Source organism: Fukomys damarensis, unplaced genomic scaffold (genome assembly GCF_012274545.1).
Source record: "Fukomys damarensis isolate Sample0158 unplaced genomic scaffold, DMR_v1.0_HiC HiC_scaffold_13, whole genome shotgun sequence".
In the NCBI taxonomy this organism is placed as follows: domain Eukaryota; kingdom Metazoa; phylum Chordata; class Mammalia; order Rodentia; family Bathyergidae; genus Fukomys; species Fukomys damarensis.
This window is the reverse complement of record NW_022900925.1, coordinates 39,435,564-39,462,034: the sequence shown is the minus strand read 5'-3', so window position 1 is coordinate 39,462,034 and position 26,471 is coordinate 39,435,564. Positions and strand designations below refer to the sequence as shown.

Below are 26,471 nucleotides of genomic sequence, written 5' to 3'. Positions count from 1 at the left end.
CCTCCCCTCCCCCTCTCCCTCTGCCATCCAGAAACTCAAGCCAGTGGATTACGAGTACCGAGAAGAGGTGCACTGGGATACACACCAACCCCGCCTGGGCAGAGGCTCCTTTGGAGAGGTCCACAGGATGAGGGACAAGCAGACAGGTTTTCAGTGTGCCGTCAAAAAGGTGGGCCAGGAGGTGGGCAGGGCTTTGGGGACCACTGCACTCTTTCTGCTCTTTCAAGAACATCCTGGGTAGCCATGGGTCTGATGTGGTATCAGCCTGCATCGTCTGGAGTGCAGGGCAGTGTGATCCCATGCCAGCCTCTGTCCTTGGTGTGCATGTGCATGAGTACCTGGCTTCAGAGTCCAACCCACCCAGGCTTCTTCTGCCCCCAGGGCCTATAGGGTCAGATTCCAGAGACAAGTCCAGGACCCAGTCTACCCTTGTGAAACCTGTGTGGACTGCGACCCTCAGGCCACCCAGTGAAGCCACCCTGCACCACAACCCAGAGTGCTTAGAGGGTGGACACAGGGAGCCAGGAGATGCTGAGTTCAAGCCCTGCCTCCAGGCAGCAGGGGAAAGCAGCTTGGGGTTCGGACCCAGGCTCATCCCTTCTACCATGCAGCCTTGAGCCTCTCTTCTGGAAGAGGAGGAGGAAAGGGGTGGCTCGTGGTCCTGGGGTTTCAGTCGTGGCAGAGGTGTCCCCCGCCATGACTTGCCCAGAGCCAGGTGAGAACTACACTGCAGAGTTGGCCCTGCTCCTGGAGCAGCTCTTCTCCCACCCTAGCCCCTGTCAGGTGAAAGCCACCTTGTCCCCAGCCCACACTCAGCATCCCAGAAGCACTTTGATGAATAATTGTGTTGGTTCATGGACCCAGTGAATAAGCTCAGAGACATTGTTTCATTGCTTATGTCAAAGATATTGATCCCCAGAAGGAATCCAGGTACAAGTGGCAGCGTCCAGACAAGCCCAGCACAGCAGCCCACATGGAGCAAATGCCAGCAGTGCCACTGTAGGGGCTGTGGCCAGGGGTGAATCAGCCGCTCCTAGTTTGTGCACAGCCAGGCTCTTGCACTACTCAGGGTGGGGGTGACAAGGTGGCCTGTGTGTTACCCAGAATTTACACAGACTGTCCAGTGACAGCACCACCCTCTGCCCCCGGTGGCAGAGACACTGAATTCTCAAGAGCATAAACCATCCTTTTCCACGTGCCTGGCCTCAGCAGCGGTTCCCTTCCCAGCCAGAGAAGGCTCAGCTGTCCTTTCGGGGAAGGGTGAGAATAGGTACCCCGTGCGCAGAGCTTAGTCACTGGCTCTCAGCTGTCCCTCTGCCGAGGCCCTCAAGTCCCAGGCAACAAGGTAAACAACCCTAACGCAGTAGGGAGAGCACACTCCAGTCCCATTCCCACCCTAGGACAACCAGGAAGGTCCATGCACAAGGACGGGCTTCCCAGCACCCACACAGCCGCACTCATTCTTCCGGAACCCCGGTGGAGTGGCTAACACAGCCCTTCTTTACAGCGCAGAGGTTGGGACAGGCAGGGTGGAGGTCCTGTGGCTTTTCAGCTAGAAAGACCCCTCGTAGTAAAACACTCACCTAGCACACATGAGGCACCTGAACCAACAGCCAGGCTTCCCGTGGGGCCAGAGCAGGCCCGAGCCCCTCCGACGTGGGGGCTGCCAGGAGTACACTCAAGCCCCGATGCTGACGCTGCACTCCTCGGTCTTCATTCCAGAGTACCCTCAGCCTGAATCACCTGTCGCCTGCCCACAGGACCAGAGTTCAAGGGAGATGGGTTTGGTTGGGTTTGGTTTTTAAGGCTTTCGCTGATCTTAACTCTTAATTACAAACAAATAGAAGCTTGAGTCAAATGATGCCCAAAAAAAAACAAGTCTCTCTACTCTCTGATCCTGCTGTCAGAGGTAAATGCCATTTGACTTAAATCTTTTTAGACTTTTTAGACATCCGTAGATGTGGTTCTTATAAAGAACAAGATCTACTCTAGAGATCATTCTGTACTGTGATCCTTCATGTGGTGGGTGTCATGGACGGAGTTCCTTACTGGTTCCTTACTGGTCGTAAGTTGTATATACCAGCCAGTATGTAAGTCCTCCCCCCGTCCCTGGGCGATTCAGAGGACCCCCGACTTGAACCTGATTATGTGTGTCGTGTGTATGGGCACACACACTTGTGATGGGTGGGAAAGGTCCACATCATTTCCCAGGTTCTCAAAGTAGTTTGTGGCCTGAAGAGGGTTAAGAGCTGCTCATTTAGAGTCTCTGACTCGAGCATGGAGTTCTGGAATCAAGGGTAGTACAGCCTTGACCAAGCTGTCACCAAGCACAGACCTGCTCTGTGCCAGGCTCTGTGCAGGGCCTGGGGACACAGATGGAGCCCTCAGGGCTGAGCTGAAGGAGCTGTTGTAACTGAGGGCCGATTTTTATACAGCTCGAAGGTGCAGCAACCGTCAGACCTGGACACATGTTTAGGATGAAAAGAGAACAAGGACCAGGGACTATCGATGATGGGTTAAGGGGACATCTACACCCTCAGGCCTGTTAGTCACTTGGCTGTAATTTATGTTCCTGGAGTCTTCAACTGGTCAAATTGCTTATATCCCCCTTTTCGCCGATTGAGTAAAGCTGACAAGGATACAAAAGAAAACAAGTGGGAGTTTCAAGGAGGGGAGAGTAGTCCCTGTTCAGGCATGCAGGCAAAGGGAGTGGGGAAGTGGCTTGTGGATCTGGCAGTGGGCTGAGCGCTGTCCACACACACACCGGGATGTCCCTCCTGAGTGTGTGTACGTGTGCCCTTAGTAGTGACTAGGCCTGGAAGTTCTTCCGGGGTACAGCTCCCTAGCTCCAAACCTAGTGCAGCACTGCATTGCTAGTGACCTCAGAAGAGTTAATATCCAGGCTTCGCTTCTGCGTGTGAAATGGTGATGATGGAACCACCCACAGACTGTCACATTGAGGCTTAGAAGATGTTAAAACGGGGCCTGGCCTGTGTAGTGGGCCTACATCAGCCCGCATCAGTGTCCCGTCGCAGTCCAGTCCTGCCTCTGAGCACAAAGCCCCTCCCCTGACTCATCAGCATCCTTCCACCTGCTTCCAGGCTGGCCCAGCCCCCTCCCCGGCACCCTGTTGTTTGAGGCCGTCCCCTTTGATCTAGGTGTTAGGACTGTCTTAGTGCCACTGAGACAAAGATCTCTTTGGTTTTAAAGCAAAGACCCCCGTACCATCTTGGTTCACAGCCCTGAATATCTCAATTTTTCATGGCCAACCAAGCCTCTAGCAGTTCCATTTATTACACAGACCGAGCAGTGTCTATTCTGAAATTTACCAGCTATTTGAAAATCATGACATCCAAGTTGCAAAAAAAATCTCCTTCCATTTCTAAGCAGCCAAAGTGCTGACGGGACACAGGCCCTGTTAGGCCTGGCACAGCTTCTCAAGTCTTGCAGTCAGGCCAGACAGCACCTTCACCTGCTGTTCCACAGTCCCCTGAAGTACTTTGAATCATAGCAACCCCATTAGCTTCACAGCTCCCTAAAGATGCCCCATCTGATGGGCACGATTAGACACACTGGAACTGACCCCTCTCAAGCAGGCAGTTGACACTGTCTCCCACAGATACTGAGCCCCTAGGACTCCTGAGGTGCTTCACCCACACTCTGGGAGTGGTAAAATTAAAGACCTTGGCAGCCTAAGTGCTGTTGGTGAATTAGTCCCATCAGAGTCAGTGCCTTTGGGAGTTGGAAACAGATAAAGTCAAAGTTCATATGAGTTTGTTAAATCAGAGTTTCTCTAACCAGAGAGACATTTTCCACTGATAGGCAAAAGTCCAAAAGCCTTGCCCAGTCAGCAAGTCTCCAAACCAACTGCCAGTCCCCAACACCTCTCTCCCAAGTTGGCTCTGTTCCTACTGGTGCCCTGGTGATGCCAGTGTAAGCTACAAGAGCTCTACAAAAGTCTAAGTGATCAGCTGCTCCGCCCTGGCAGCAGAAAATGAGCAAGCGCTTCCTAAATGCCCACTGGTGGCCAGTGTGGCACTGGCTGGCACCCTTCCAAACATGCTACTCTGGGGCAGATGCCATTGTCCCCACCATTTGCATATGGCAACACATTGGAAGGGACACATGCAGGCTTATTATAAATGGCCAAGCCTAATAAGATGTGTGTATCCAAGGCCTACTTCCCCTGCCATGCCAAGCTGCTGGTTCTTGCAGAAAGCAGATTTCTCCAGCCTGCTGGTCCATGGCGGAATGGCCCAGGCAAAACCTCCCCAGTAACTATGTTTATGCCCAGATTCTGCGGAAACAGCTGCAGGCAGAGTAAATGTAAACTCAGACCTGTCTGGACATTTTAGTCCTCTGGGAAAGAGGCAATTTTAAGAAAAGTACCAAAGGGCTTCTGAGGACTAGAAGCACCTGACAGATGGGGAGAACCCACTTCTGAGGAGCTGTGGGTGTTCATCTGCACAGCACCCTGGACTGGGGAAGGAGGTCCTGCACTGGGCACCTGAGGGCAGCGGCGTGCCAGGAGGCTGTGAGGAGTGTGGCATGTGTGACTGTGTGCCCGTGGTCAGCGCTGGAATCTCAAGTGTGAGCCTTGTCCCAGCACCAAGACAGCCACACCTGGCCCTGTGCAGCCCGCGCACTGTCCCAGGAGCGTCCACAGCCCTGCATAGGGAGCACTGAGGTCCTAGCAGTGTGGTGGGCACCCAGCCCCTCACCCTGGCTCAAGCCACCTCCGGGCCCTTTCAGGTGCGGGTCGAGGTGTTCCGGGCGGAAGAGCTGACAGCATGTGCAGGACTGAGCTTGCCCCAGATTGTCCCTCTGTATGGCGCAGTGAGGGAAGGTCCTTGGGTCAACATCTTCATGGAGCTTCTAGAAGGTAATGGACCAGTGCCACTCGCTCTCTGCCTTCCCAAGGGTGACCTTGCTCTCCGGCCAGTCCACACTCACCCTCTGGAAAAGCCTGCTGGCCTCCAATCAGCCCTCACCCTGCCCTTGGCTTGCGACAGCTGGGCAGGCCCCATGGACAGCCTGCCTGTGTCTCCTAGGTGGCTCCCTGGGCCAGCTCATAAAGCAGAAGGGCTGTCTCCCAGAGGACCGAGCTCTCTTCTACCTGGGCCAGGCGTTAGAGGGGCTGAAGTACCTGCACGCACGAAGGGTTCTGCATGGAGACGTCAAAGGTGAGGCTCTGGTCCCCAAGGCTCCTCCCATGTGCCTTCCTGCTGGATCAGGCAAGGGAGCGGCATTCTGCAAGCTCAGCCTGGCACTGTGGTTGGACCCTTGTAGAGGGTGGGGCAGCAGAGTGAAGTGGCAGTGCTTCCTGGGGAAGTAGGAGCAGCCAGAAAATAGCCTCGCTGGAGGTCCCACTGAGCCGAGTGGGCTGGGCCCACATGACACTGTCCCCTCCCTCCCGTGCCGGGTGCCCGCCTGCAGCTGACAACGTGCTCCTGTCCAGCGATGGGAACCGCGCAGCCCTCTGTGACTTCGGCCATGCTGTGTGCCTGCAACCCAGTGGCCTGGGGAAGTCCTTGCTCACAGGTAAAATCCCACCTCCCTCCTGATGACAGCAGTGGCTTTCACTGGACATCAGCCACACCTTGTCGCCTTCGCTGGTAGAGCAGGTGTTGTGCACACCTGATGCCCCGAAGACTCCAGCTGGCCACCAGCCCTAGCACAAGGTCTCTCTCGGTGTAAATGCAGTCATGGGATGCACCTCCATTCACTCCTCAGGACCCTGCCCCAGGCCCAGGCACTGTAGTGGTGAAAGGTCTGTTTTTAACTTCTATTTTTCTGATATTAAAACAATCTGTGTCCATTCAGTAATACAGTGCAAAGTGGTATAAAAGGAGGAAAAAATAATTCCCACATTCCTCTTGCCAGAAAGCTAATCATGAATATTTTATGTAATTCCATGTTTTTTTCTGTACCTGGTTAATCGCATTATAACACAACTTTCTGTCCTATCTCCTTCATACGTAATATTAGGCATAAAATGGTTCTGTTTCAACCAGAGGAAAAACAGTCTTTTAAAAGTGCAGGTTGGGGCCGGGAATTTAGGTCAGTGACACTGTGCCTGCCTCACAGCACAAGGTCCTGAGTTCAATCCCCGGTATCGAAACAAACACACACACAAAAAAAGTGCAGGTTTGGGGCCAGGGATGTAGCTCAGTGGTTCTGCCACCTGCCTCGCAAGCACAAGGACCCAAGTTTGATCCCTAGTACCAAAAAAAAGTGCAGGTTAAACATCCCTACTGGGGAAATCCAGAATGCTACAAAATCTGCAAGTTTTTGAGCACTAACACGATACCATGAGTGGAAAATTCTACACCTGAGTTCATGACAGGCTGCACAGTCAGAACTCAGGCACTCGAAAAATCATTACTTTGGACTGTGTGGAAGGTGTCTATGACACATAAATAAGTGCCCTGTGTATGCCTGTCCCCCAGGTGTGTCACTGTATACATGGGACTGTCCCCAGTCTGAAAGAATTTGAAGTCTAGAGCACCTTGGTCCTTGGCACTTCAGCAAGGATGTGAGCCTGATAACTGTGCCGTTAAGGGCTGTGTTGAGGTCCTAGAGATACAAACTGACTTGAGCACCTACCTGACTTTTAAAATAGCGCTAGTGGGTTTTTTAGTATTTTGGTTCAAGTTTTTCTAGTGTCTTTTGAAGAAAGTACAGCTGAGCAAAAACTTAGAACACAAACCACTAGGAAAAGTATAGTTAACATCTGCTCTCTCTTCTTGTAGACTAATGCGTATAATTTTTTGCTATTGGTGGTTTGTTTTTTTTTTTTTTTCACTTGTGTTCCCTGAACATCACAGCAGTAAGTGGTCTTCCTCAACCAGATTGTCAGCATCCAGCCCATCCCCATGAGGGTTGTAGCTGAGACATGCTCTGCCCCTGTTCCCCAAAGGCTGGCTCAGTTGTCCCGCTGGGCTCCACTTAGAGGCTTCCTTTCTTCATGTGAAGTGTGTCAGCTGAGAGCATTGCAGGAGCTGCAGACAGGAGTGGGCCTCAGCAGACTCCTGCCATGCTCACGGTGCTGTTTCCGCTCACCCTGCCTCAGGGGACTACATCCCTGGCACAGAGACCCACATGGCGCCAGAGGTGGTTCTGGGGAAGCCCTGCGACACCAAGGTGGACATCTGGAGCAGCTGCTGCATGATGCTGCACATGCTCAACGGCTGCCACCCCTGGACCCAGTACTTCCGGGGGCCGCTCTGCCTCAAGGTCAGTGCTGGTGCCCAGGGCAGTAGGGCTGGGATGCACGTGGGCCTTGGGCCGGTGCTGCAGGTTGAGAGAGCATGTGCCACGGGAAGCCTGGACATAAATTGCAGATCCTTATTAAAAGCCTGCCACCCAAGTCTGGGAGTCCAAGGACTGCCCATGACCGGGGCCACCTCCAGCAGCCTCCCAATAGGCCGTGGAACACGGGCATCTCGCTGCCTGGCTCCTTGTTTCCCTTTCAAGGAGGAGTCAAGCCCTGGCTCTAACCCAGACCTCTCCAGTCCCACCCAGACCTCTCCAGTCCCATGGCAGACGCCAGCTCAGCGTCGGTGGGAGGGCAGAAGGCTGGGTGCTGGGCCTTCTGGGCAGGAGGGTAGACAGGCTCCAAATGCTGTCTTTCGGCCCCCAGATTGCCCGTGAGCCTCCGCCTGTGAGGGAGATCCCAGCCTCCTGCACGCCTCTCACAGCCCAGGCCATCCGGCAGGGGCTGAGGAAGGAGCCTGTCCACCGCGCGTCAGCCGGGGAGCTGCTAGGGAAGGTGTGTGGGGCACTGCAGCAAGGTGAGCCCCAGGCTGGCTGCTCTTTGGTGGGTGGGGTAGGGCGTCTCCACCTGGGATACAGGGTGCTGGGTCCGTGGGGGAGGGGGTGTCACATCCATTAGGGTCAGAGAGCAGAGCAAAGCCAGACACCAGGAGACACTTGACAGGGACACAGCAAATGCTGATGGAGCTGGGAGCAGTAGGACCCCTGGGCACTGCGGGCAAGAGTGTGCCGGGCTGCATTCCTGGGACCCGGCCCCCAAGGGGACACCCTGTGGCTGTGCTTGCCATCCTTAGGATGTAGGCTGCAATCAGGGTCCCTCCCCGCTGGAGAGCAGAGAGGGAAGTGGGACACCACCAACACTAAAAGCCACGCGATGTTTGCAGAGCAACAGGGACTGGTCTGCAGCCACAAGGCTCAGGGAAAGGAGGAACCAACAGGAGAAGACCCAGAATGCAATGTGCCTGATCAATGAAAACACATTGTACAAATGCAGTCAAATCAAATTGACATGTGGGACACAGTAGAAGGTACCCTAGGGAGAGACAGGCAGTGGTTATAGCGGTGGAAGAGGAATAAACAGCACGGAAGACAGGCCAAGGGCAGGTGGCAGCGGCAACACAGAGCTGAGCAGCAGAAGCCCTGAGCCAGGGGCTGTGGTGAGAGAGGTGTGTGCAGGATCTTGGGGTGTGTTGCCACTCAGCCACCGCTTCGTTTCTGCGGTGCTGGGACCCAATCCAGGGCTTTTGCAAAAGCAAGGCAAGCTACTGGCACTGAGCTGTCTGTAGCCCCAGAGCTATCTTAAATCTTTCCTCTGGAACTGATTCTGTACTTTGGAGTTGCTCCTGACAATAGAAGGAAAGTGGGATCCAGATGCACCCTGCTGCTGGAGCTGCTCCTTAGGAGATGGCACTGCGTCCTGCATGATAGCCACACCCACCTCCCCCTGCTATCTTACAGTGGGAGGTCTACAGAGCCCCTGGAGGGGAGAATACAAGGAGCCAAGGCTCCCGCCAGACCAGGCTGGCTGCCCCCAGCCCCCACACGCCCAGCTGCAGGACTGCTCACCCCCGGAGGACGACACAGGCCCAGCCCCGGAGCTTCAGCCACCACCGCCACCAGAGCCCCCAGAGCAGAAGTCTCCCACCCTGCATTTGAGCGAGGAGGACTCTGGCCCCTGGGAACCCTTGCCTCTGTCCTCCCTGGACCCAGCCCCGGCCAGAAGCTCCAGCTCGCAGGAGCGGAGAGCAACCTTCCCTGACCTGGAGCTGCAGCAGCTGGAGATAGGTAGGGCAGCCATCTGTGCCCTGCCCAAGAGTCCGTCACCCGCATCCCTGCATCGGCCGACTCCCCTTGGCCCTCCCTTCGGGTCTGCCCCAGCTGGACCCCACCATGTGGTGGTGCCCGCCAGCCTGTCAACCCTCTTCCCCTCTTCCTGCAGAATTATTTCTGAACAGCCTGTCCCAGCCTTTCTCTCTGGAGGAGCAAGAGCAGATTCTTTCGTGCCTCAGCATTGACAGCCTCTCCCTGTCAGACAGCAGTGAGAAGGTGGGTCAGCTGGAGGAGGGGCTGTGTGCAGTGGTGGGTGGAGCCCACCCCCTCCCTGGTCCTCACTGAAGCGGGCTGTGGGTCACCAGCTTGAGACAGCTGCCTGGAAACAAAGGGACTTAGCTACTGGCGAGGTCGGAGCCGCTTTTGCTCCCACAAAAACAGGCCTTGCCCTCTGCAACTCGGGCAAACCCAGGCCCCTTCTCTCCAAAGGAGATAAGGCCAGGAACGGCCCCTGAGCCCAAGGGCTGAGTCTGAGCCCACTCTGTGTTTCAGAACCCATCAAAGGCCTCTCAGAGCTCGAGGGAAACCCTGAGCTCAGGTGTCCACTCGTGGGGCAGCCAGGCAGAGGCTCGAAGCTCCAGCTACAGCACGGTGCTGGCCCGGGGGCGGCCTGCCGACACCCCCAGCTACTTCAATGGTACAGCCTGGGACTGGGGGCGTCACGGAGGGTTTGTGCCTCACGGGGAGGACACTTGGGGCCCAGAGGGTGAGGTCCCTGATAGTGAAATGGTGGCGGGGTGGCGAAGGACCCCTAGCACCCCCCATGCTAGGGAGGGGAGCGGTCTCTCTTGGCCCAGAGGCAAGACACTGAGAAGTTAATGTCTTCTGAGGGGACAAGAAAGGAACACAGCCCCTGAACCCCTGAGCACTGCAGTCCGGAAGTCGGCAGCAAGTCTGTTGGCTGCCTCCCAGGAGGAGGTCAGAGATGAGGAATACAGTGTGCAGACTCTCAGCTTTCGGGCTGGGCCCATGGGTCATGCTGTGGTTTTGCTGGGACAAGGGCTTCATGAGCTCACTGTCGCCTTGCCCACCTCTAGGTGTGAAAGTCCAAATACAGTCTCTCAACGGGGAGCACCTGCATATCCGAGAGTTCCACCGGGTCAAAGTGGGAGACATCGCAACTGGCATCAGCAGCCAGGTGAGAGACAGGTGCTTTCAAAACCCTGGAATGCCACGCTAGGGAGCAGACATGACCTCCACTGCCCTTGCATCCCAGGGCAAGACTTGCAAGGCTGGGGCAGGGTAGCACTCTCCAGGCCTCCCAAGTGGAAGACAGAGCCTAGGATGCCCAGTGGCTGGAGGGAGGCCCTTCCCAGTGTGGCAGCCGTGGCTCGACACTGCCCCGCACTGCTGAGCCCACTCCATCCCCGGTTGCTCCACCCCCAGATCCCAGCCACAGCCTTCAGCTTGGTGACCAAAGACGGGCAACCCGTTCGCTATGACATGGAGGTGCCAGACTCGGGCATCGACCTGCAGTGCACCCTGGCCCCTGATGGCAGCTTTGCCTGGAGCTGGCGGGTGAAGCACGGCCGACTGGAGAGCAGGTCACAGCCCCGCCTGCCACCACCGCTGCGCTGACAGAGCAGCGTCCTCCTCGGTGCCCGGTGCTGCCGAGACAAGCTCAACCTGCTCAGGGTCTGCCGCCCAGGCTGCTCACCCGCCCGCCCTGCACTCCATGTGAGGAGGTGGAGACAGGAGGACTCGTGCCGAGGGCCGCAAGGAGTGGGCGAGAGCCCAGCGGCCCACAGCCGGGTCACACCGGACCAGGGCAGCCATGAGCCTGGCCTTGGGTTCGTGGGAGCCTCAGCCCCCAGCCTGGCCAGCCTGGCCTCAGCCCCTTTGGCGTGGAGGAGAATGGAAGGGGTGCTGGCCTGTGAAAGCTCCTTGGGGGAACTGCCACTTTCGACAGTCCCAAGTGGACCTCCAGCTGAGCCGAGGACCCGAGAAGGCAGCAAGGAAACTGGTTCTTGGTCCCAGGCTCAGCAGGTGCCCTTTGCCGCTGGCCCCCGCTGCTGCCCAGAGTGCTTGGCCCCTTGCACTCAGCTTCCCGTCTGTACGTGCAGGGTGACAGGTGGTGCACAGATGGGGTGCGATCCGCACCGCAGAGCGGCAGGTGCAGACACCCCGCTCCCTGCCAGCATCCACTCACGCTGCCCTGCCTGCCCCTGGCACGGAGGGCCACTGCCAGCTGCACTTCGCACTCTCATAACCTCCAAGCACTTTCCTGGCTGCCACCAGAACAACGGTGGCCCTGTGTGGCACAGCAGGCCAGGGTGGGATGGCCGGTGACCATTCACCACCCTCCACACGAGACCAGCACCTCCCCCGCTCCCAGAGCCGCCCAGGACCCATGTAGCATTAAATCAACTGTGAATCAAGAGACACTTGTCCCAAGCCAAGCCGAGCTGGCCTCTGTCCTGCTGTTCCTGTGGAGCTGGCCTGCTTCAGCCAGCAGCCCTGGCTCAGCTGTGAGGGGCCACAGCCCTGCAGTGTGTAGGTTGCAGAGAACTGTGAGGAATAAAATGTGGGTGTTGACAAGTTCCTCAGCTCAGGCATCTCTGGCCCACCTGAGCCTGTCGTGGGTATTGAGGTCCCCGTGTAGGGGCACAGCCGGCCACTCCCAGGGGTACCCAAGGCCCTCAGGTGGGGTGCAGGCAGTGCCTGTACAGGGTCATGACCTTTTGGCAGCCGGCCAGCCACACAGGGTGCCTTGCACCCGGCTCTCAGCTCCCCCCCCCCACGTTCCTGGAGGGCTGGGCAGTGGCCCTGTGCCCAGAGCATGTACAGATGTCCCTGGTGGTGGCAGGGTCGCGGCGGGGACGTCACAGAGGCTGGCCTCACAGGTGCCGGTACCCCCCCTCCCCCAGCCAAAGAGCGCCCTGGAGGCGGAGGGGCAGCAGCTACCAACCAGCGCCCCGCGGCCCGGAGGACGCAGCCTCGCCCACGTGGGGCGCACAGGTGGGGGGATTGGGCGTTGTTGTGGCGGAGAGGAAGGGCGGCAGGGGTGACCCCAGATAGGCCCCTGCTAGCCCCGTGACCGCCTGCGGTGTCCCCTGCCGTCGGAGATACAAGGATTTGTGCCCTGGGAAATCGTATCCAGTTGGCCTCGGCGCTTAGAGCTTTGCGGGAGGGGCAGGTCTCCCTCCGAACCCTGCGCCAGTGGGTTCGCGCCTCTGTGCCGGAGCTGCTCCTTCCAGAGGGCCTCGGACCACCACTGAAGTGGCTTTTTCTTGGGACATCTCTCTGAAGTATTGGGGCCAGCATTAAATATGTATCTGGCAGCAACCGCCAGAGCCTCGTGCTTGCCAGTGTTCACAGGGATTTTTTTGTGGTTGTGTTTTTGTTTTTGTTTTTTGGTGTCCTTGCGCTTGCAAGGCAGGCGGCAGAACCACTGAGCCAGATCCCCGCCCTTCACAGGGGCCTTACTAAATCAGTCCTGCGATCTGCCGCCCACTGGGCGGGGCGGAACCTGAGTCCAGACTGAGGTTGGGCGGCTCGGTTTATCGGAAGAGGAAACGGGAAATTTGAGTCAGATTTTCAGGCCAGTAGGACTTTGCTTTCCAGCTGTAAGAAAGACCCAAAGACACGGAGGCACCGAGGGGCCCTCGAGCTCAGGACGCGGCGGGGTGGGGGCCGGACCCCATGAGGTGGAAGAAGGCTGAGGCGGGACCTGCCGCACCTCAAGCCACCCAGTCGCCTGGCCAGAAGCGGGAGTGAGGGCTGTGTGGCTACCCTGGTCTGGCTGGAGGCTGAGCGGGTTCAGACAGCACAGTGGTCAGCATCAGGGTGCAGAGTCAGCAAGGCATTGCTTGTAGGGGCGACACACTGCTCTCTAGGGGTGTCGGGCCCCAATGGAAGGAGGCCCAGTTTGGGTGGGCGCTGGTACGGGGACAGAGGGGCAGGGCAGGGGCCGGGGAGCATCCAAGGTCGGCATTGAGATGGGAAGGTCAGAGGCTGCAGAGTGGACACTCGGGTTCCCCGTGTCAGTGAGAGACAAAGGCTGAGCTGGGGAGCATGGGATCGAGAGGAGCGACCGGCAAGGGAGACCTGTGGCGCAGAGCTGCGTTACCCTGCTGGAGTCCAGATGCACGGATGCAGACCAGGGGTGAGAAATGTGAAGGCGATGTGATGGCCCAGGCCCAGCCCTGGAGGCTAAAGCAGGAGGACTGCAGGTTCTCACCCAGCCTGGGCAACTTAGTGAGACCCTGTCTCAAATTTTTAAAAAAGATAAATCTAAAATAAAGCCCAGGGTCCGGCGGAATAAAAAGCATAAGAATTTATTTTCTCTACAAAGATGTTTGCTGAGCGTCCAGCTTGGGCCAGACGCCCTGCTGGAGATAGATGCAGAGGGACCCACATGTGCCCCAGGGTTCTGTGGTGAGTGGGTCCACAGCCTCCGAACCCAGGAACCCTGTCATCAGGACAAGACCAGGAGCAAGTCGGGAGGGCAGCACACAGCCGGGAGGCTTCGCGCGGAACATGGCGGATCCCAGTCCCTTCAAGGAAGAGTGTGCAGGAAGCGGCTGGAGTGTGGGTCTAGAGCGAAGACGGAAGGAGAACAGGAGGCAGAAGCTCCGAAGTGGTTTTGGGCGGGGCTGGGTTTGTTGGCAGCCTGTTGCCTGGAGCTGAGGCTCTCTCGGAGAGCACATGCAGGTGGCTGGTGTCCGAACAGCTCATTTGGTGACAGAGACCAAGGGTCCCCACAAACAGCCCACCACTGCTCCCTGGACAGTGCTGTGCCCCATACCACACCATCTGAGCTCACCTGCTCGCGTCCACTGTGCCCACCTCACCTTCATCAGGGTCCGGCCTGCTGGCCCTCTCTAAGTTGAATATACTTAGATTTTTATTTTTCACTTTTAAACACTAAGAATATTTTTAGCGCCCCTGCCTTTCTGCCTTTCTCTTCAGATTTCCTGCTTTCCTTCTACCTCCCCAAAATTCTAATCCATATTTTTACTTTTTTAAATATCAAGATTGGTGAGCCCAGGGATTTAGCCCACAAGCGCAAGGTCCTGAATTCAATCCCAGTACCAAAAAAAAAAAAGGATATTATCACTACAGATTTTGCAAATATGAACTGGATAATAAGGAAACACTATGAACAACTTAGGTCAATAAATTTGACAATTTATATAAAATTTACCAATTCCTTAAAAGATCATTCCAAAAGCTCACTCAAGAATAGAGGAATTCTTGCTGGGCGTGATGGCGCACACCTGTCATGCCAGCACTCAGGAGGCTGAGGCAGAAGGATTGCAGTGAGTTCAAGACCAGCCTGGGCTACATTGTAAGTTTGAGGCCAACCTGAACTGCGTAGTGAGACCTGTGTCAAAAAACAAATCCCTGGGGCCGGGAATTTAGCTCAGTACTGCTGTTGTCTACCTTGCAAGTGTAAGGTCCTCAGTTCCATCCCCGGTACAAAAAAAAAAAAAAAAAAAAACGCCAAAACCAAGAGTAGACCTGGAGCTGCATGGTGCTGATGGGTGAGCAGCAGTGTGGATGGACTCACTGCCCTGACTGCACACTTTGGAGCAGCTCAGTGGAAGAGTGGCGGAGTACACACAGGCCCTGCACTAACCCTCCCTACTTCAGTGCATAGAAGGAGAGAAAAGTTAAAAATTGTCAACTTTGTGTTATATATATTTTACCACACTAAAGAAGAAGAAATAGGGCTGGGTATTAGCTCAGTGGTGCCGCCGCCTGCCTCACAAGCTCAAGGTCCCGAGTTTGATCCCCAGGACCAAAAAAAAGAAAAAGGAAGAAATAGCCAAAACAGCCCTGTATCTGAATTTTTGGGTGTGGATTTTGATTGGTGCTAAGTATTGAACCTAGAGTCTTCACCCTTAGCTAATGTCAAGCCCTTTATTTATTTTTTTTTTTTGAGACAAGAGTCTCAGTTGCCCCTTACCATCTTCTTGCCTCACAAAGTGCTGGGATTACACATGCTACCCATGCCTGAGTGCACGCAGCTCTTAAATTTAGATATGTAACTGACAGTCTTCCCATAAAGAAGCCCCGGGCCCAAGTTCATAACCTTCACTTGTGAATTCTACCACCATTAGGAAAATTACTTAAGTGAAGGAAGCATACTTCCAAGTCATTCTATGAAACCAGCGTTACTCATATCAATATCTGAAAAACTCATTACAATAAAAGAAAACTAGGCACCAACAGACTTCATAAGTATATATGCAAAAATTCCAAGAAAGTTAGCCAAGCCTGGTGTGGGATACACACCTGTAATCCAGGACTCCGGGAGAGTTGGGACAAATTTGAGCCCAGCTTGAATAATTTAGCAAGTTAGACCCTATCTCAAAATAATTTTTTAAATCAGGTGTGTGGTGCACGCCTGTAATCCCAGCACTCGGGAGGCTGAGGTAGAAGGATCACTGTGAGTTCGAGACCAGCCTGGGCTACATAGTTCTGGGTCCGTCTCAACTACATAGTGAGACCCTGTCTCCAATGCCTGAAAAAAAAATAATTTTTTAAAGGGGCTGGGAATGTAGCTCTGTGTGAAGGCGACAGGTTCAATCCCCAGTACCCTCCAGTGAAAGGTTAACCAATCAGATTTCAAAGTATAAGAAAGGATATCTGGTTTGTCCTCAGTAATGCAAGACTGATTTAACATTAAGAAAATCCATTTAGCCAGGTGTGGTGGTTCACGTCTATAATCCCAGCACTTGGGAAGCTGAGGCAGGAGGCTCACTGATGTTCAAGGCCAACCTGGGCTGCAGAGAAAAAGACCTTGTCTCAACAAAAAAGAAAAAAAATCCATGTACTTCACCTTGGACAAATTATTAGCAGACCATAACAGAATTATTAGCAGAATAATATATTACCCATACATTAATGTATTACAACATATATATGACAAATACAATACATTAACAAAATTTTTAAAACATTATCTCAATAAATGCAAAAAAATGTACTGGACAAAATTCAACATCCCTAGATAAAACCTAAGCAAACATTCCACCAACATTCCTTCCCCCCCAGGAAAGAATTTCCTCAGCCTGCTGGGGATTTAGCTCAGCGGTGCCACTGCCTGCCTCCAAGTGCAAGGTCCTGAGTTCAATCGCCCCCTGCACAAAAAACAAAAAAAAACCTACAGCTAACACCATGCTTAACTGAAATGCTGACTCTTGTCCCCAAAGCAAGGATGTCCACTCCCTCCTAGTCACCACTGTATGGAGGTGGTTACCAGTGCAGTAAAGCAAGAGAGAGCAGACTGGGAAGTCTGCGTAGAGCTGTGGGTATATATTCCTCTAAAAGCCGCTAGAACCAGGCACAGTGGTACACACCGGTGACCCAGCTAAGCAGGAAGCTGAAGCAGGAGGGCTGCAAATCTGACGCCAGCCTAAGTGAACCAGACACTCAAAAATAAAAGGACTAGGGATGTATAAAAGGACTCCCTACTTTTGGGTCCCCCCCAAAAAAAAGAAAGGCTTCTAGAACTAATAATAGTTTAGCATGGTTGTGAGATACAAGATTAATATATTTCTACATACTTGCAACATCTGGAAATTGGAATCATTCATATATCACGGAGCATCACTAGAACCCACATCAGACCACTCCTGAATCAGGGGCAGAGTCCTGTCCCAGGTCAGTCAACCTCAAATTTTTCTTCCAGCCCTGAGGGCTGCTATGAGGCTCTCGCCAGAATCATTTCTCCTCCAGTTGGACCAGTTGCTGTCTGTGGAAGGGCTGAGGCGAGGTGTTGATCAGACTTCGAAGGGAGCCAAGGAAGGCTGTGCTGTCAGAGGCTGGAAGAAACAGCTAGAGATGCGGAAGACGGGTGGGATCCAGGACTCAGCTCCTGTCCCGGGCCTCGGCCGTGCGGTCCTCAGGGCTCGCCACTCACCATCCAAGATCCAGGGCCGACTCAGCAAGGAGAAGCAGCCCACTCCAGGGCCCTGGGTGCCTCTGACTGACTCCTCCACTCGCTCAGACTCAGCTTGCACGACCACCACCATCCCCAGTGCACCACCGCAGGAGCAGAGGACGGGCCGCCTCACCCACCACAGGGGACAAGGAGCAGCAAGACATGCAAGGCTCAGCCTGGGCCTCGCTCGGGTCACTGGATCGGAGGCTGGAGGCAATCCCGGAGCTGTGCAGGGTTGGAGAGATGAGGAAGACTCTCCGGCAGGGCTCTGCAGCGGCAGATCCTCATTGGATGCCCTGAGACCAGGGTCTGCAGCATCCGCCGCCCCCCTGCCCAGGTCATCCAACAGCCCTGAGCGCTGAATTCTGTGAAATCCGAGGGACTCACACCTCCTGGTCTGGGCTGTGGAAGCCTCCATCAGGGGAGAGAGGACTGCAGACTCAACCTGGGCCCGGCGCTGTGTCCCAGAGAGCCAGACAAGGCCGAGGCGGCATGCAGGCCCGGTGACTGTGGGGCCGGGGCAAGGAGTGGAGGCAGCTGGGCCCTGCTCCAGCCCCCGCTTCACCTCCTTCTCCCACCAGGTGGCGGCATGCTCCCCTGCTGCGGCAAGGAGGCGGTGGAGATCCTGGAGCCCCCGTGAGAATGAGCCCCTCACCAGGGCCCCACCCTGCACATCCAGCACCCTGTATCCCACATCCCACACCTAGGGCCCCACGCTCAGGACCCATCATCCTGCACCCCACACCTAGGGCCTCCTCCATTTTGCCCCTTTCCAAATCTCCCAGGCCTGGGGCTGCGTCACACCTCTGTCTGTCCCTCCCCGAGGTGAGGAGGGGTGAGGTTCCGGCACAGCAGAGGCCTGAGAGGGGACCACTCTCTGAGGCAGGTGGGGCATCTGGGAGGAGTTCTGAGGGCAGGAGCGGGGCCCCACGTCCATGTGCCTGCCGGCTCTCTGCGTCTGCCCAGATGGGAGTGGCAGCCAGATGGGCAGGAATTGCCTCTCTGGACACCAGCTCCCTAAACCAGCCTCATCAGCTCCCCAGGGCTTGACAAAAGCAGAGGTCCTGGGCCTCACCTCTGCTCGAATCTGCTGAGCAGGTGGGGAAGAGCTGCCCAGCTCCATGTGGGGTCCTGAGCTATGTGAGGCTCTAAAACTGGCTGGGTGAGGCGCAGTGGTGAGCACCACCCCGTCGGAGCCCCAGGTTCTGCAGAGGGAGCAGAGGAAACCGCAGGGCTCCTGGGGAGGAGACCCCCAGGACTCCTCGGGAAGTGGGAGCCAGGCCATCTCACCAGCCCTGCGTGAGGAGGGGAGCCCTGCCTCGATGCCACGGCCCTGTGGACTCCCACATCCATCTTGACTCCTCTGTCTCAGGATCAGCCTTGCCCACTGCGACTTCCACGCCCAGGTGCCACAGGAGGAAGACAAGATCGAGGTGAGCGTGGGGTCACCTCCCTGGGGGTGGTGGCAGGCGCAGGGCCCCTTGGAGCCCTGCTTCCCATTCCTGATGTTCTGGGAACCCTAGACCAGGCCACCTCCTGGAGAGGGTTTCCGAAGGGGCGTGGACATCACAGGGCAGGGCAGGCTTACCCTGCTCGGCCCCTACAGTGTTTAGCTGAAACCTTTCAGCTGAAGACAGAACTGCTAGCTCAGGAGCCAGACCCACACTCAGTCCCGGAACTGGAGAGCCTGGAGGTAGAGCCATCACCATGCCCAACTCGGCAGCCCGAGCCCAAGCCCGAGCCTGTCAAGGATCCAGGTTGGAAGGTGACCACTCTGGTGTTGTGCCACGGAAGCTCCAGGCAGCCCCAGACCCACAGACACCAGCGTACCAGGGAGGAGGCCCCAGTGTGCCCCAAGAGCTGCTCCACCCAGACCTCCAAGCACCTATTCTGGGCTGACAAGCTCGTCCAGGTGTCAGAGCACAGTCTGCTGCGGGCATCGGGAAGGCAGGGCACGAGACTCCTGGCGCCAGCATCTGAGAAGCCTCCCAAGGTCCCCAGCACCCACCCAGCTCCCAGATCCACAAGGACCCAGCTGCCACCTGGCACCCCGCCGCAAGCCATGGGCCTGGTAGAGGTGGTCCACTTTGCGACAGCCTTGGCTGTGGCCCCCTCCAGCTGCATGGACCTACCCAGCTTGGGGCCCAAGACCAAAGCTCCTTCCCAGAAGGCTGTGGAGTCTCCACCCGGGCCCGTCCAGCCTGCCACAGACAAGCAGGAGCTGCTGGAGAAACCGCCAGAAGCCAGGGGTCAGGAAGACAAGAGCAGCCCTTACTGTTTCCTGGACTTCAGCAGCCAGAGGCTCCACGGTGCTACCGTCGAAGGAGAGATGAAGATTCTCCAAGCCACGGCCACACGCCCCCAGCCACAGGGAGCCAAGGAAGAGTGAGTGCAGCAGTCCCTAGCCCTGCTGCAGGCTGGGGACGGCGGAGGGACTTGGTGGAATATGGGGTGCGGGGCAGCACCCTGGCCTCAGTGACCTCACAGAGGCCATGGAAACAAGGTTCTGGGAACAGAAGTGCAGGGCCCAGGAGAGGGCAGCCATGGAGGCCTGGGCCAGCAGGGTGCGCTCTTTCGCACCAGGGCAGGGACTGGGTGTGCAGTGCTGCTCTGGGAGCAGAGGGAACCGGCGCTCCTGCCCAGTGACACACAGGGCGGGCAGTACAGAGTGCCAGGGCCGCACTCGACCCTGTCTGTCCCTTTGTGTTGCAGGTCGGTGCCAGGAACCAAGAAAGGGAACCCATTATTGCTGAAAATCCACTTTACGACGTCGTCCGCCCCCAACCCAGAGAAATGACTACAGAAACAGTAAAGACTCCAGTGCTGGCCGGGCTCAGCCTTCTGCGGATGCTCGGGCAGGGAACTCAGCCGGCCCTGCGCCTGGCCGGTTCCCAGGATGACGCTGTCCTCAGCTCCCTGACCCACCCTGTGCCTGGCCATGTGTCCCTGCTCACTCCCCTAGCAGTCACTTCAGCACCACCGAGCCAGATCCCCGGGCACCGGGAAGACACAGGATACCCCCAGGAAAGCCACGGAGCCTCTCTGAGCCTCCAGTTTCTCAGGCCCAAAGCCAGGGACACACTCGGCTCATGAGTCTGAAGAGAGTCCTTCCTGTCCCTCTGTGGGAAAGGCCTAACAGTGTTCTGTGCTTGAAGGAAGAAACTGGTCTGGAGACTGGTCCTCCATAGAGGCACAGCCTTGAGCCAGAGGTACCCAAAATGCAGGAAAGAAGCTTAGGTGTGGTGACACACACCTGTCATTCCAGCTATGTGGTAGGCTGAGGCAGGAAGATCTCAAGCTAAAGCCCAGCCTGGGAAACTTAATGAGAACCATTCTCAAAATAGAAAAAGCTGCAGGGCCACGGATGTCACTCAGTGGTGCTGCACCTGCCTGGTAAGCACAAGGTCCTAAATTCAATCCCCGGTACTGGAAAAAAAAGGGTGGGATGTCACTCAGTGCAAGGTCCTGGGTTCAGTCTCTACAACCACAAGGAAGGAGCCCGTGTGCAGTGGTGCGTGCTCTCCCAGAGCCCACTCACAGGCACAGTCCGCTTAGCCTTCACACGGTGCATCCACACACAGGAACCTCGTGGCACACACACCAGGGCACTCGTGTGCCCGCTGGAATCACGTGGAAGACATGCAAATGCTCAGGCTGGCCGTGGAGCCCGAGGCAAGGTGGCATGGAGCAGTGTATGCCCGGGGGGCATAGGCGTGCCCCGTGGGGGGAGGACAGGCCACCTGGTCCCTGGTGCACTTCTGACCGACCGACTGTGGGCCTCAGGCGCCCAGCTGCGTGCATCCCAGACCCTGGGAGGGGCACAGGAGGTGCCAGCCACCAGGAAGTGGGGTTCAAAAGAGGTGCAGGGTGGAAGGGAGAGAGCAGGAGGCTGCAGGGGCACCAGGAGTGATGGTGTGGTGCCCAAGAGGTGCTGGGGTCTTTCTGGATTTGGTGTTAATATATTTTAGGGCAATGTAAGGGGCACAGCAAGACAGCTAAAAGTGCAGCTCCCCAACTCCCTGCCCTGTCCGCACAGCCGCCCTGACAGCCTTCTGCCCCAGAGGTAGTGCCCAGCACTGACCTCCAGCCCCAGGTCCAGCTTCCCACTGGCTCAGGCAAGCGATACAGTGATGGGCACCTCCACTGCAGTCACACAGACTGCCCTCGCCGCCCTGGCCACCCTTCCTTGCCCCAGCCCCTCTGCGCTGGCTTTGCTTTTCCAAAGCTAGCTTTTCGGATTGGCTCCTTCCACTCAGGAGCAGCTGTTCAGTTTCCCTGGGCCGTTTGGTGGTGAGGTAGCTCACTGCTGCCTAGCCCTGGACGCTGCTCCGCTGCCAGCATGAACCACGGTTCACTTATGTGCTCACCGGCTGAAGTTACCTTGGCTGCTCCAAGTTCTGGCAACCGACAGTAAAGGTGCTGTAAGCACAGGTGCGGGTTTCTGTGTGGACTCACACTGTTGACCGCGAGGGTGAATATCAAGACGTGAAGTTGCCGACAGGGCAGCGTGAGCAAAGGTGTTCAGGTGGTGGGTACGTGGACAGGACAGAAAAGAGGAAAGGAAGGAGGAAAGAATTCCCAGCTACCCTGCATGCAGGCGGGGGGAGTGCCACCTCCCAAGCACTCACAGAGTGGTCACCTTCTGCATGGGCAGCAGCCCTCAGCTCCTGCTACCACCAGGCCCAAGGGCTTGAGCACCCAGCTGCGCTTGGAAAGGTGTCCCGGGGCAGATGCTGAGTCCCACATGGGCCCACCTTGCTGTGGCCACTGCCGTCAGCCTCCAGATGCGCAAGCTGTGGACACGAGCGGCAGGAAGTGCACTGCGTGCACAGTACAGGCTTCCGGCTGGTCCCGGAGGTGGTGAGGGCCTCCGACGGCAGACAGTGCCAGGCATCCTTTCTGACGTCCAAGCGCTCTCCTGATGCCCACAGGGCCATGGCATTGTTTTTTGCTCACCATACTAGATGGAGCCTAGGCTTCATAGGAGGCAACAGCTCCCCACTGGGCGACATCCTCAGCCCTTTTTATTTTGGTACCAGGGATCAAACTCGGGACCTTGTGCTTCAGAGGCAGGCAGCAGAACCACGGAGCTAAATCCCCGGCCCCTAGCCCTTATTATTTTTTTTGAGAGGTCTAAGTTGCCTGGTCTGGCCTGGAACTTGCAATCCTCCTGCCTCAGCTTTCCCAGTAGCTAGAATGATAGGTGTCTTATTTTTAAAGCCCCTTCTTCCAGGAGGCCTGCCCTGATCGATATCCCTACGCATGGCCCCTAAACACTGCCACTGAGTGAATCCTCCTGAGTGAGGCTCCCTGGAGCAGGCAGAGCCCATTCCACACAGGAAACCCAACGCCCTGTGTTCTGGGTCAGGGTTCTGAGCCCCAGGCCAAACACAAGGGGCTCCTGTGCTGTGTGGGTCCGTGAGAGGGAGGAGAGGCCGGCGGTGCTGTCCTGACTGGAGCTGGGGGGCGCACCTCCTAGCCCCGCCCTCCCTCCCTCCAGGCCCTGAGGACAGGGACTGCCACAGGAGCCAGGCAGGCGGTGCAGAGGCGGCACCACAGATGGGGCATCACCAGCAGGTGGGCACGCGTGGGAGCAGAACCAAGGAAATGGGACAGAGCCTTGCAGAGGGTGGTGGCCAGGGAGCTGGGCAGGAGCAGGGGGCTGACCCCTGCTCTACATACAAACCCCCGAGGAATCCCCAGAGGGACACACAGACAGAGAAGGGCCAGACAGGGGCAGACACGGGTCTTCTGCAAACATCTTTATTAATCTCTTATAAAAATAAGGCTCAGAGAGAGTCCTGGGGCCAGGGGCCCAGGCCAGCAAGGTGACCTCACAAGTCACAGGCCAGGCTCCCGCTGAGTATGGCTGTCTCAGGGTCGGGGTGCTTGAGCAGCATTCGAGGTTACGGCCGGCCGTCCTCGAGGCCCCTCTACCTTCCAGGCAGCTACAGGGCCAAGTCAGTGGTGACTTGCAGGGGAGGAACCGGGGGTCGATGACGGGCACTGCGGCGGCCTGTGTCCGCTCGGATGTAGGGCTGATTCCGCAGATCTGGAGCAGGGGGTAAGGGGCTCAGGAGCCACCCAGCACCAGGCCAGGGTCACCCACCAGGATCAGGCTGCATGCACGGGAAAGGGCGCTGCACATTGGCCAACCCCGTGTCCTGCACACGCTGCCCAGGCAGGCTTGGACTCTGCTCCCAGGCCGCCAGGTACCTGGGCTACAGGGGCAGCTCCTCCCCAAGGCTGGCCTCACAGAGGAGCCGGGACGTCCGCTTGCCCGTGCGGGCCGTGAAGGGCACTGTCTTGAGCACTGAGGCATGAGGCACAGACAGGAAAAAGGACAGAAAGACAGTAGCAGGAGGCAGAGGCAGGCAAAACCCTGCTAAGGTGAGCGCAGCACAGTGCAGGGGCTGGCACGGGCCCCAGCCCACCTGTGATGATGTCCTCAATGGCACCGTCACGGTCACTCTCGTAGATGAGCGGCTCCTTCTGCTGCTTCCGCTTCAGCTCCGAGATGAGGTCCATCTGCTGGCGCCTCGCCCTGAGTGGAGACTGGGGGCCTCCGGGTCAGAACCTGGTGCCTCCTCCGGTCCCCACTCCTCCCGACAGCGACAGGGCGGTGAGGTGCCACACCCACAACCAGGCCCAGGCTGGGCAGCCGCCCACCTTGCGTGCAGGGGACTCTCCCTGGCCAGGGGTGTCCACCCCTGCCTCCTGCGCAGCTGCGTCCTTCTTCCACTGCTCCACTTCCTGCTCTGCTTTCTAGGGGCAGAGCCATGGGGTGAGGGCGGCCCCCTGCTGCCCTCCCCTCCGGCTCTCGCCTGCTCCAGGGACCGGCAGGGAGCCCTGCACACCTTGTAGGCTTTGGTGAAGCGGCTGAAGAGGCAGAAGAACGTGGAAGGGGACGTGGTCTTCGGGTTCTCCCCGAAGTACTCCACCACGGAGTCATAGGCCTCCTGCAAGTCCAGCCGTCAGCCACCGGCAAGGAGCTCCTGCTGCACCCCGAGGTGTGGCCTCACCCCGCCTCCTGCGCCCTACGCCCAGCCTCCCACCTGGGCCGTCTTGCTGTCGGCCAGCAGCTTATCCATGGTGGGTGAGTTGGCCCTCAGGAACTCTTTGAGCACCGTGCAGTCGTCTTGCCGCACGAACTCGCGCTGCGCCAGCTCCAGGCCCCGCTGCAAACTGCGCACATCAGCTAGGACACTGTCCAGGGACACTGGTGGCAGTGAGGAGTGGGGGTTGGCTCCTTCCCTCGCACCCCAGGCTTCCCTGTCCCTCCCAATCCACACCACCCCAGGGCCACTGACCGAGCCCCCACCTGCCAAAGACCTGGGTTCCACTACCTGCGCTTGCCTTGTCCAGGAAGTGCAGGTCGCCGTGGAAGCCGGACAGCTGTGGGTACCTCTCAGCAACGACCTTCACCAGGTAATGCAGCAGCGTCTGCTTGCGATCCGTGGACTTCATCTCCAGCAGCTGTGGGAGGGCCTGTGTCAGCCTCCAGCCACGGCCGCCTCCCCTCCTGGGCCAACTCCTCTCCTTACCACATCCAGGCTCTGCAGCCGGAAGCCGTAGGCTGCCCCTCGCTTGCTGCTGTTCATGTAATTACCGAAGGCCAGAACAATCTGCGGAGGTCAGAGGGAGACTCAGCACGGTACCAGGGCTGGGGGAGCCCACAGAAGAGCACACTGCTCAGGCAGCAAGCCCCACTCGACCCCACTGTGCTCGGGGCTGACCCCTGGCTTCCCTGACACACGTACAGGGTCCGGTGTGTGTGCAGGGTCACGTCGCGGCACACCCACTTCTAGCCTGTGCTAGCCCAAACCAGAACTAACCTCCCGAGCTGTGAGGGCGCTGGCCTCCTAACAGCCGTCTCTAGCCAGGTGTGGCGGTGCACACCTGCCATCCCGGCACACTGGGAGGAGGCTAAGGCAGGAGGGTGGGCGTTACAGCCCAGCCTGAACAGTTTAGCGATTTAGAGAGGCTCCGTCTCACGACAAAAGATTTTTAAAAGGACTGAGAAGGCAGCTGGTGCTCAAAGGCCCCAGGTTCCATCTCCAATAACCAAACACGAGCACCTGCACTGTCCCAGGACCTCCCCTGACACAGCACCCTGAGGCCGGGCAGCAGGGCGTCTGTGTCACAAGTGGGAGCCCGGTCCCTGTCACTCCCGGGACAGGCACAGTGGCCACCGCCTGACCCCTTGTGGGGTGCTCACCTCCAGAATCTGGCGGAGTTTGTCCGAGGACTTGATGGACATGGAGGCTGCGATGATGGCATTCAGTTGCTGGAGAAAGGGTGCGGGAAATGAGTCGGAGCCCCGGCCCACCTGGCGACCCCACCGCTGCCCACCCTGCACCCACCGGCATGAGCAGCTGAGCGGTGTCCGGGAAGTTGCCCAGGAAGCTGAGCGTGGCCATGCGCTCCGGCAGGCGCGGGATGCGGCTGAAGCGCAGCATGAAGCGGTCTTCCTCCGACAGCTCCTCCAGCGGCCGCTGCTCACGCTCAAAGCGGGCAATGAGGCTGCGCTCGTACTCCGTGGGCAGGAAGCGGGTCAGCAGCTCCAGGAAGTCCAGCCCCAGAGCCTGCAGGTCATACCTGCGGGGGAGAGGAAAGTGGATGCTGCTCCGACTCCATCTCTCTGTTGACTGAACCGACCTCGGCTGGTGCTCGGGGCACAAAGGCAGAGTCCACTCCCCTCCAGGTCAGCACCAGATGCCCCGCTGTGAAGCCCTCGCCAGATTCCACTGCTGGGCAAAGAGACAGGAAGGGAACATCTGGGTCTGGAAAGAAAAGCTGGGCCGTGGCACTCACTTCTCGATGGCCTGGCAGATACGGTCGGCCCCCAGGTTGCCCTTGCGCAGGGTGATGGCCAGGTTCTTGGCCCGGTTGGCCTCGATGAGTATGGCCTGGCTCGGACCCTTCTGTGTGGCTCTGCCCTTGAGGGCGCTGAGGTCCAGACCAGGACCCTGTGATTTGGTCTTAAACTGCTCCTCGAAGTCACTCATGTCCAGCTCCTGCGGGCCAGAGAAGGTGGGCAGGGCTGGGGCTGGCCCACTTGGCAATGCACTGTGTGCTCGGAACCGGAGCCACCAGCCTGTCCCTGACAGCCGCCACAGAGACAAACCAGCCCCCCAACAAGACCAGGACCCTCCCGGAGCAAGGAGGAAAAGCCCAAGAAGGAGGAGGACCCAGCCCAGCCTCTGCCCACTTACCCTTCGGATTTGGAGCTGAGACCCAAGCTCCGGTGCCCACGCATGACCACCCGGAGCGGACTCACACAGGCCCTGTCCCGGCCACTCACCTGCAGCACCTTCTCGTCGTTGAGCTCGGTGAAGACAGTGCCGGTGATCTGGCTGGGCTTCAAGGCCACCCAGTTCAGCAGCGGCATCCGGAACTTGGTCTGGATGGGTTTCTTGGCCTTCACGCCTGGGAAGGGGCGGGAGAGCGTGGCAGGCGGGGCGGGGCGGGAACC

At 57.6% G+C, this 26,471-nt stretch overlaps 3 protein-coding genes across 7 annotated transcripts in view; 2 read left to right on the top strand and 1 right to left on the bottom strand.

The window, feature by feature from the left end:
* The window catches only part of Map3k14 (mitogen-activated protein kinase kinase kinase 14), an 18,978-nt gene extending 8,275 nt beyond the window's left edge, over nucleotides 1-10,703 (top strand). The window contains exons 6-16 of the mRNA XM_010642897.2: nucleotides 32-169; nucleotides 4,753-4,882; nucleotides 5,052-5,183; nucleotides 5,437-5,541; nucleotides 7,073-7,236; nucleotides 7,643-7,793; nucleotides 8,734-9,060; nucleotides 9,215-9,321; nucleotides 9,598-9,742; nucleotides 10,143-10,243; nucleotides 10,492-10,703. Of these exons, the coding sequence (XP_010641199.1) occupies nucleotides 32-169; nucleotides 4,753-4,882; nucleotides 5,052-5,183; nucleotides 5,437-5,541; nucleotides 7,073-7,236; nucleotides 7,643-7,793; nucleotides 8,734-9,060; nucleotides 9,215-9,321; nucleotides 9,598-9,742; nucleotides 10,143-10,243; nucleotides 10,492-10,683 (1,692 nt within the window). The 3' untranslated portion in view covers nucleotides 10,684-10,703. The remainder of the gene's footprint in view (nucleotides 1-31; nucleotides 170-4,752; nucleotides 4,883-5,051; nucleotides 5,184-5,436; nucleotides 5,542-7,072; nucleotides 7,237-7,642; nucleotides 7,794-8,733; nucleotides 9,061-9,214; nucleotides 9,322-9,597; nucleotides 9,743-10,142; nucleotides 10,244-10,491) is intronic.
* Nucleotides 10,704-11,612: 909 nt separating this feature from the next.
* Spata32 (spermatogenesis associated 32) lies at nucleotides 11,613-23,242 on the top strand. 5 transcript variants are annotated; one of them, XR_004517033.1, is made up of 7 exons: nucleotides 11,613-12,063; nucleotides 17,578-17,632; nucleotides 18,369-18,429; nucleotides 18,603-19,381; nucleotides 19,709-20,205; nucleotides 22,497-22,573; nucleotides 23,182-23,242. XR_004517033.1 is itself a non-coding variant. In XM_033763089.1 (5 exons), exons 1-5 carry the CDS (start codon nucleotides 11,628-11,630, stop codon nucleotides 19,791-19,793), a joined length of 1,395 nt encoding a protein of 464 aa, XP_033618980.1. In that variant the 5' UTR covers nucleotides 11,613-11,627; the 3' UTR covers nucleotides 19,794-20,294. The 5 variants fall into 5 exon arrangements, 3 of the variants coding, with proteins under 3 accessions (XP_033618980.1, XP_010641194.1, XP_033618981.1); XR_004517034.1 differs by lacking the exons at nucleotides 22,497-22,573; nucleotides 23,182-23,242 and having other exon boundaries at nucleotides 18,603-19,560; nucleotides 19,709-19,787; XM_033763089.1 differs by lacking the exons at nucleotides 22,497-22,573; nucleotides 23,182-23,242 and having other exon boundaries at nucleotides 18,624-19,381; nucleotides 19,709-20,294.
* The window catches only part of Fmnl1 (formin like 1), a 37,489-nt gene continuing 33,763 nt past the window's right edge, over nucleotides 22,746-26,471 (bottom strand). Inside the window, exons 16-26 of the mRNA XM_033763147.1 lie at nucleotides 26,301-26,469; nucleotides 25,811-26,013; nucleotides 25,360-25,594; nucleotides 25,215-25,283; nucleotides 24,541-24,621; nucleotides 24,343-24,472; nucleotides 24,052-24,215; nucleotides 23,854-23,955; nucleotides 23,666-23,761; nucleotides 23,431-23,551; nucleotides 22,746-23,048 (exon numbers count right to left, since the gene is read on the bottom strand). Of these exons, the coding sequence (XP_033619038.1) occupies nucleotides 22,945-23,048; nucleotides 23,431-23,551; nucleotides 23,666-23,761; nucleotides 23,854-23,955; nucleotides 24,052-24,215; nucleotides 24,343-24,472; nucleotides 24,541-24,621; nucleotides 25,215-25,283; nucleotides 25,360-25,594; nucleotides 25,811-26,013; nucleotides 26,301-26,469 (1,474 nt within the window). The 3' untranslated portion in view covers nucleotides 22,746-22,944. The remainder of the gene's footprint in view (nucleotides 23,049-23,430; nucleotides 23,552-23,665; nucleotides 23,762-23,853; nucleotides 23,956-24,051; nucleotides 24,216-24,342; nucleotides 24,473-24,540; nucleotides 24,622-25,214; nucleotides 25,284-25,359; nucleotides 25,595-25,810; nucleotides 26,014-26,300; nucleotides 26,470-26,471) is intronic.

What these genes read in the sequence shown, in the direction of transcription:
- Spata32 (XM_010642892.1), top strand. Translation starts at nt 11,628, where the DNA reads ATGTGGGTGTTGACAAGTTCCTCAGCTCAGGCATCTCTGGCCCACCTG. An exon ending in CGCCCACGTGGGGCGCACAG is followed by an intron (nt 12,064 to 17,577) that starts GTGGGGGGATTG and finishes TTCTCCCACCAG; the next exon opens with GTGGCGGCATGCTCCCCTGC. An exon ending in GTGGAGATCCTGGAGCCCCC is followed by an intron (nt 17,633 to 18,368) that starts GTGAGAATGAGC and finishes CCTCTGTCTCAG; the next exon opens with GATCAGCCTTGCCCACTGCG.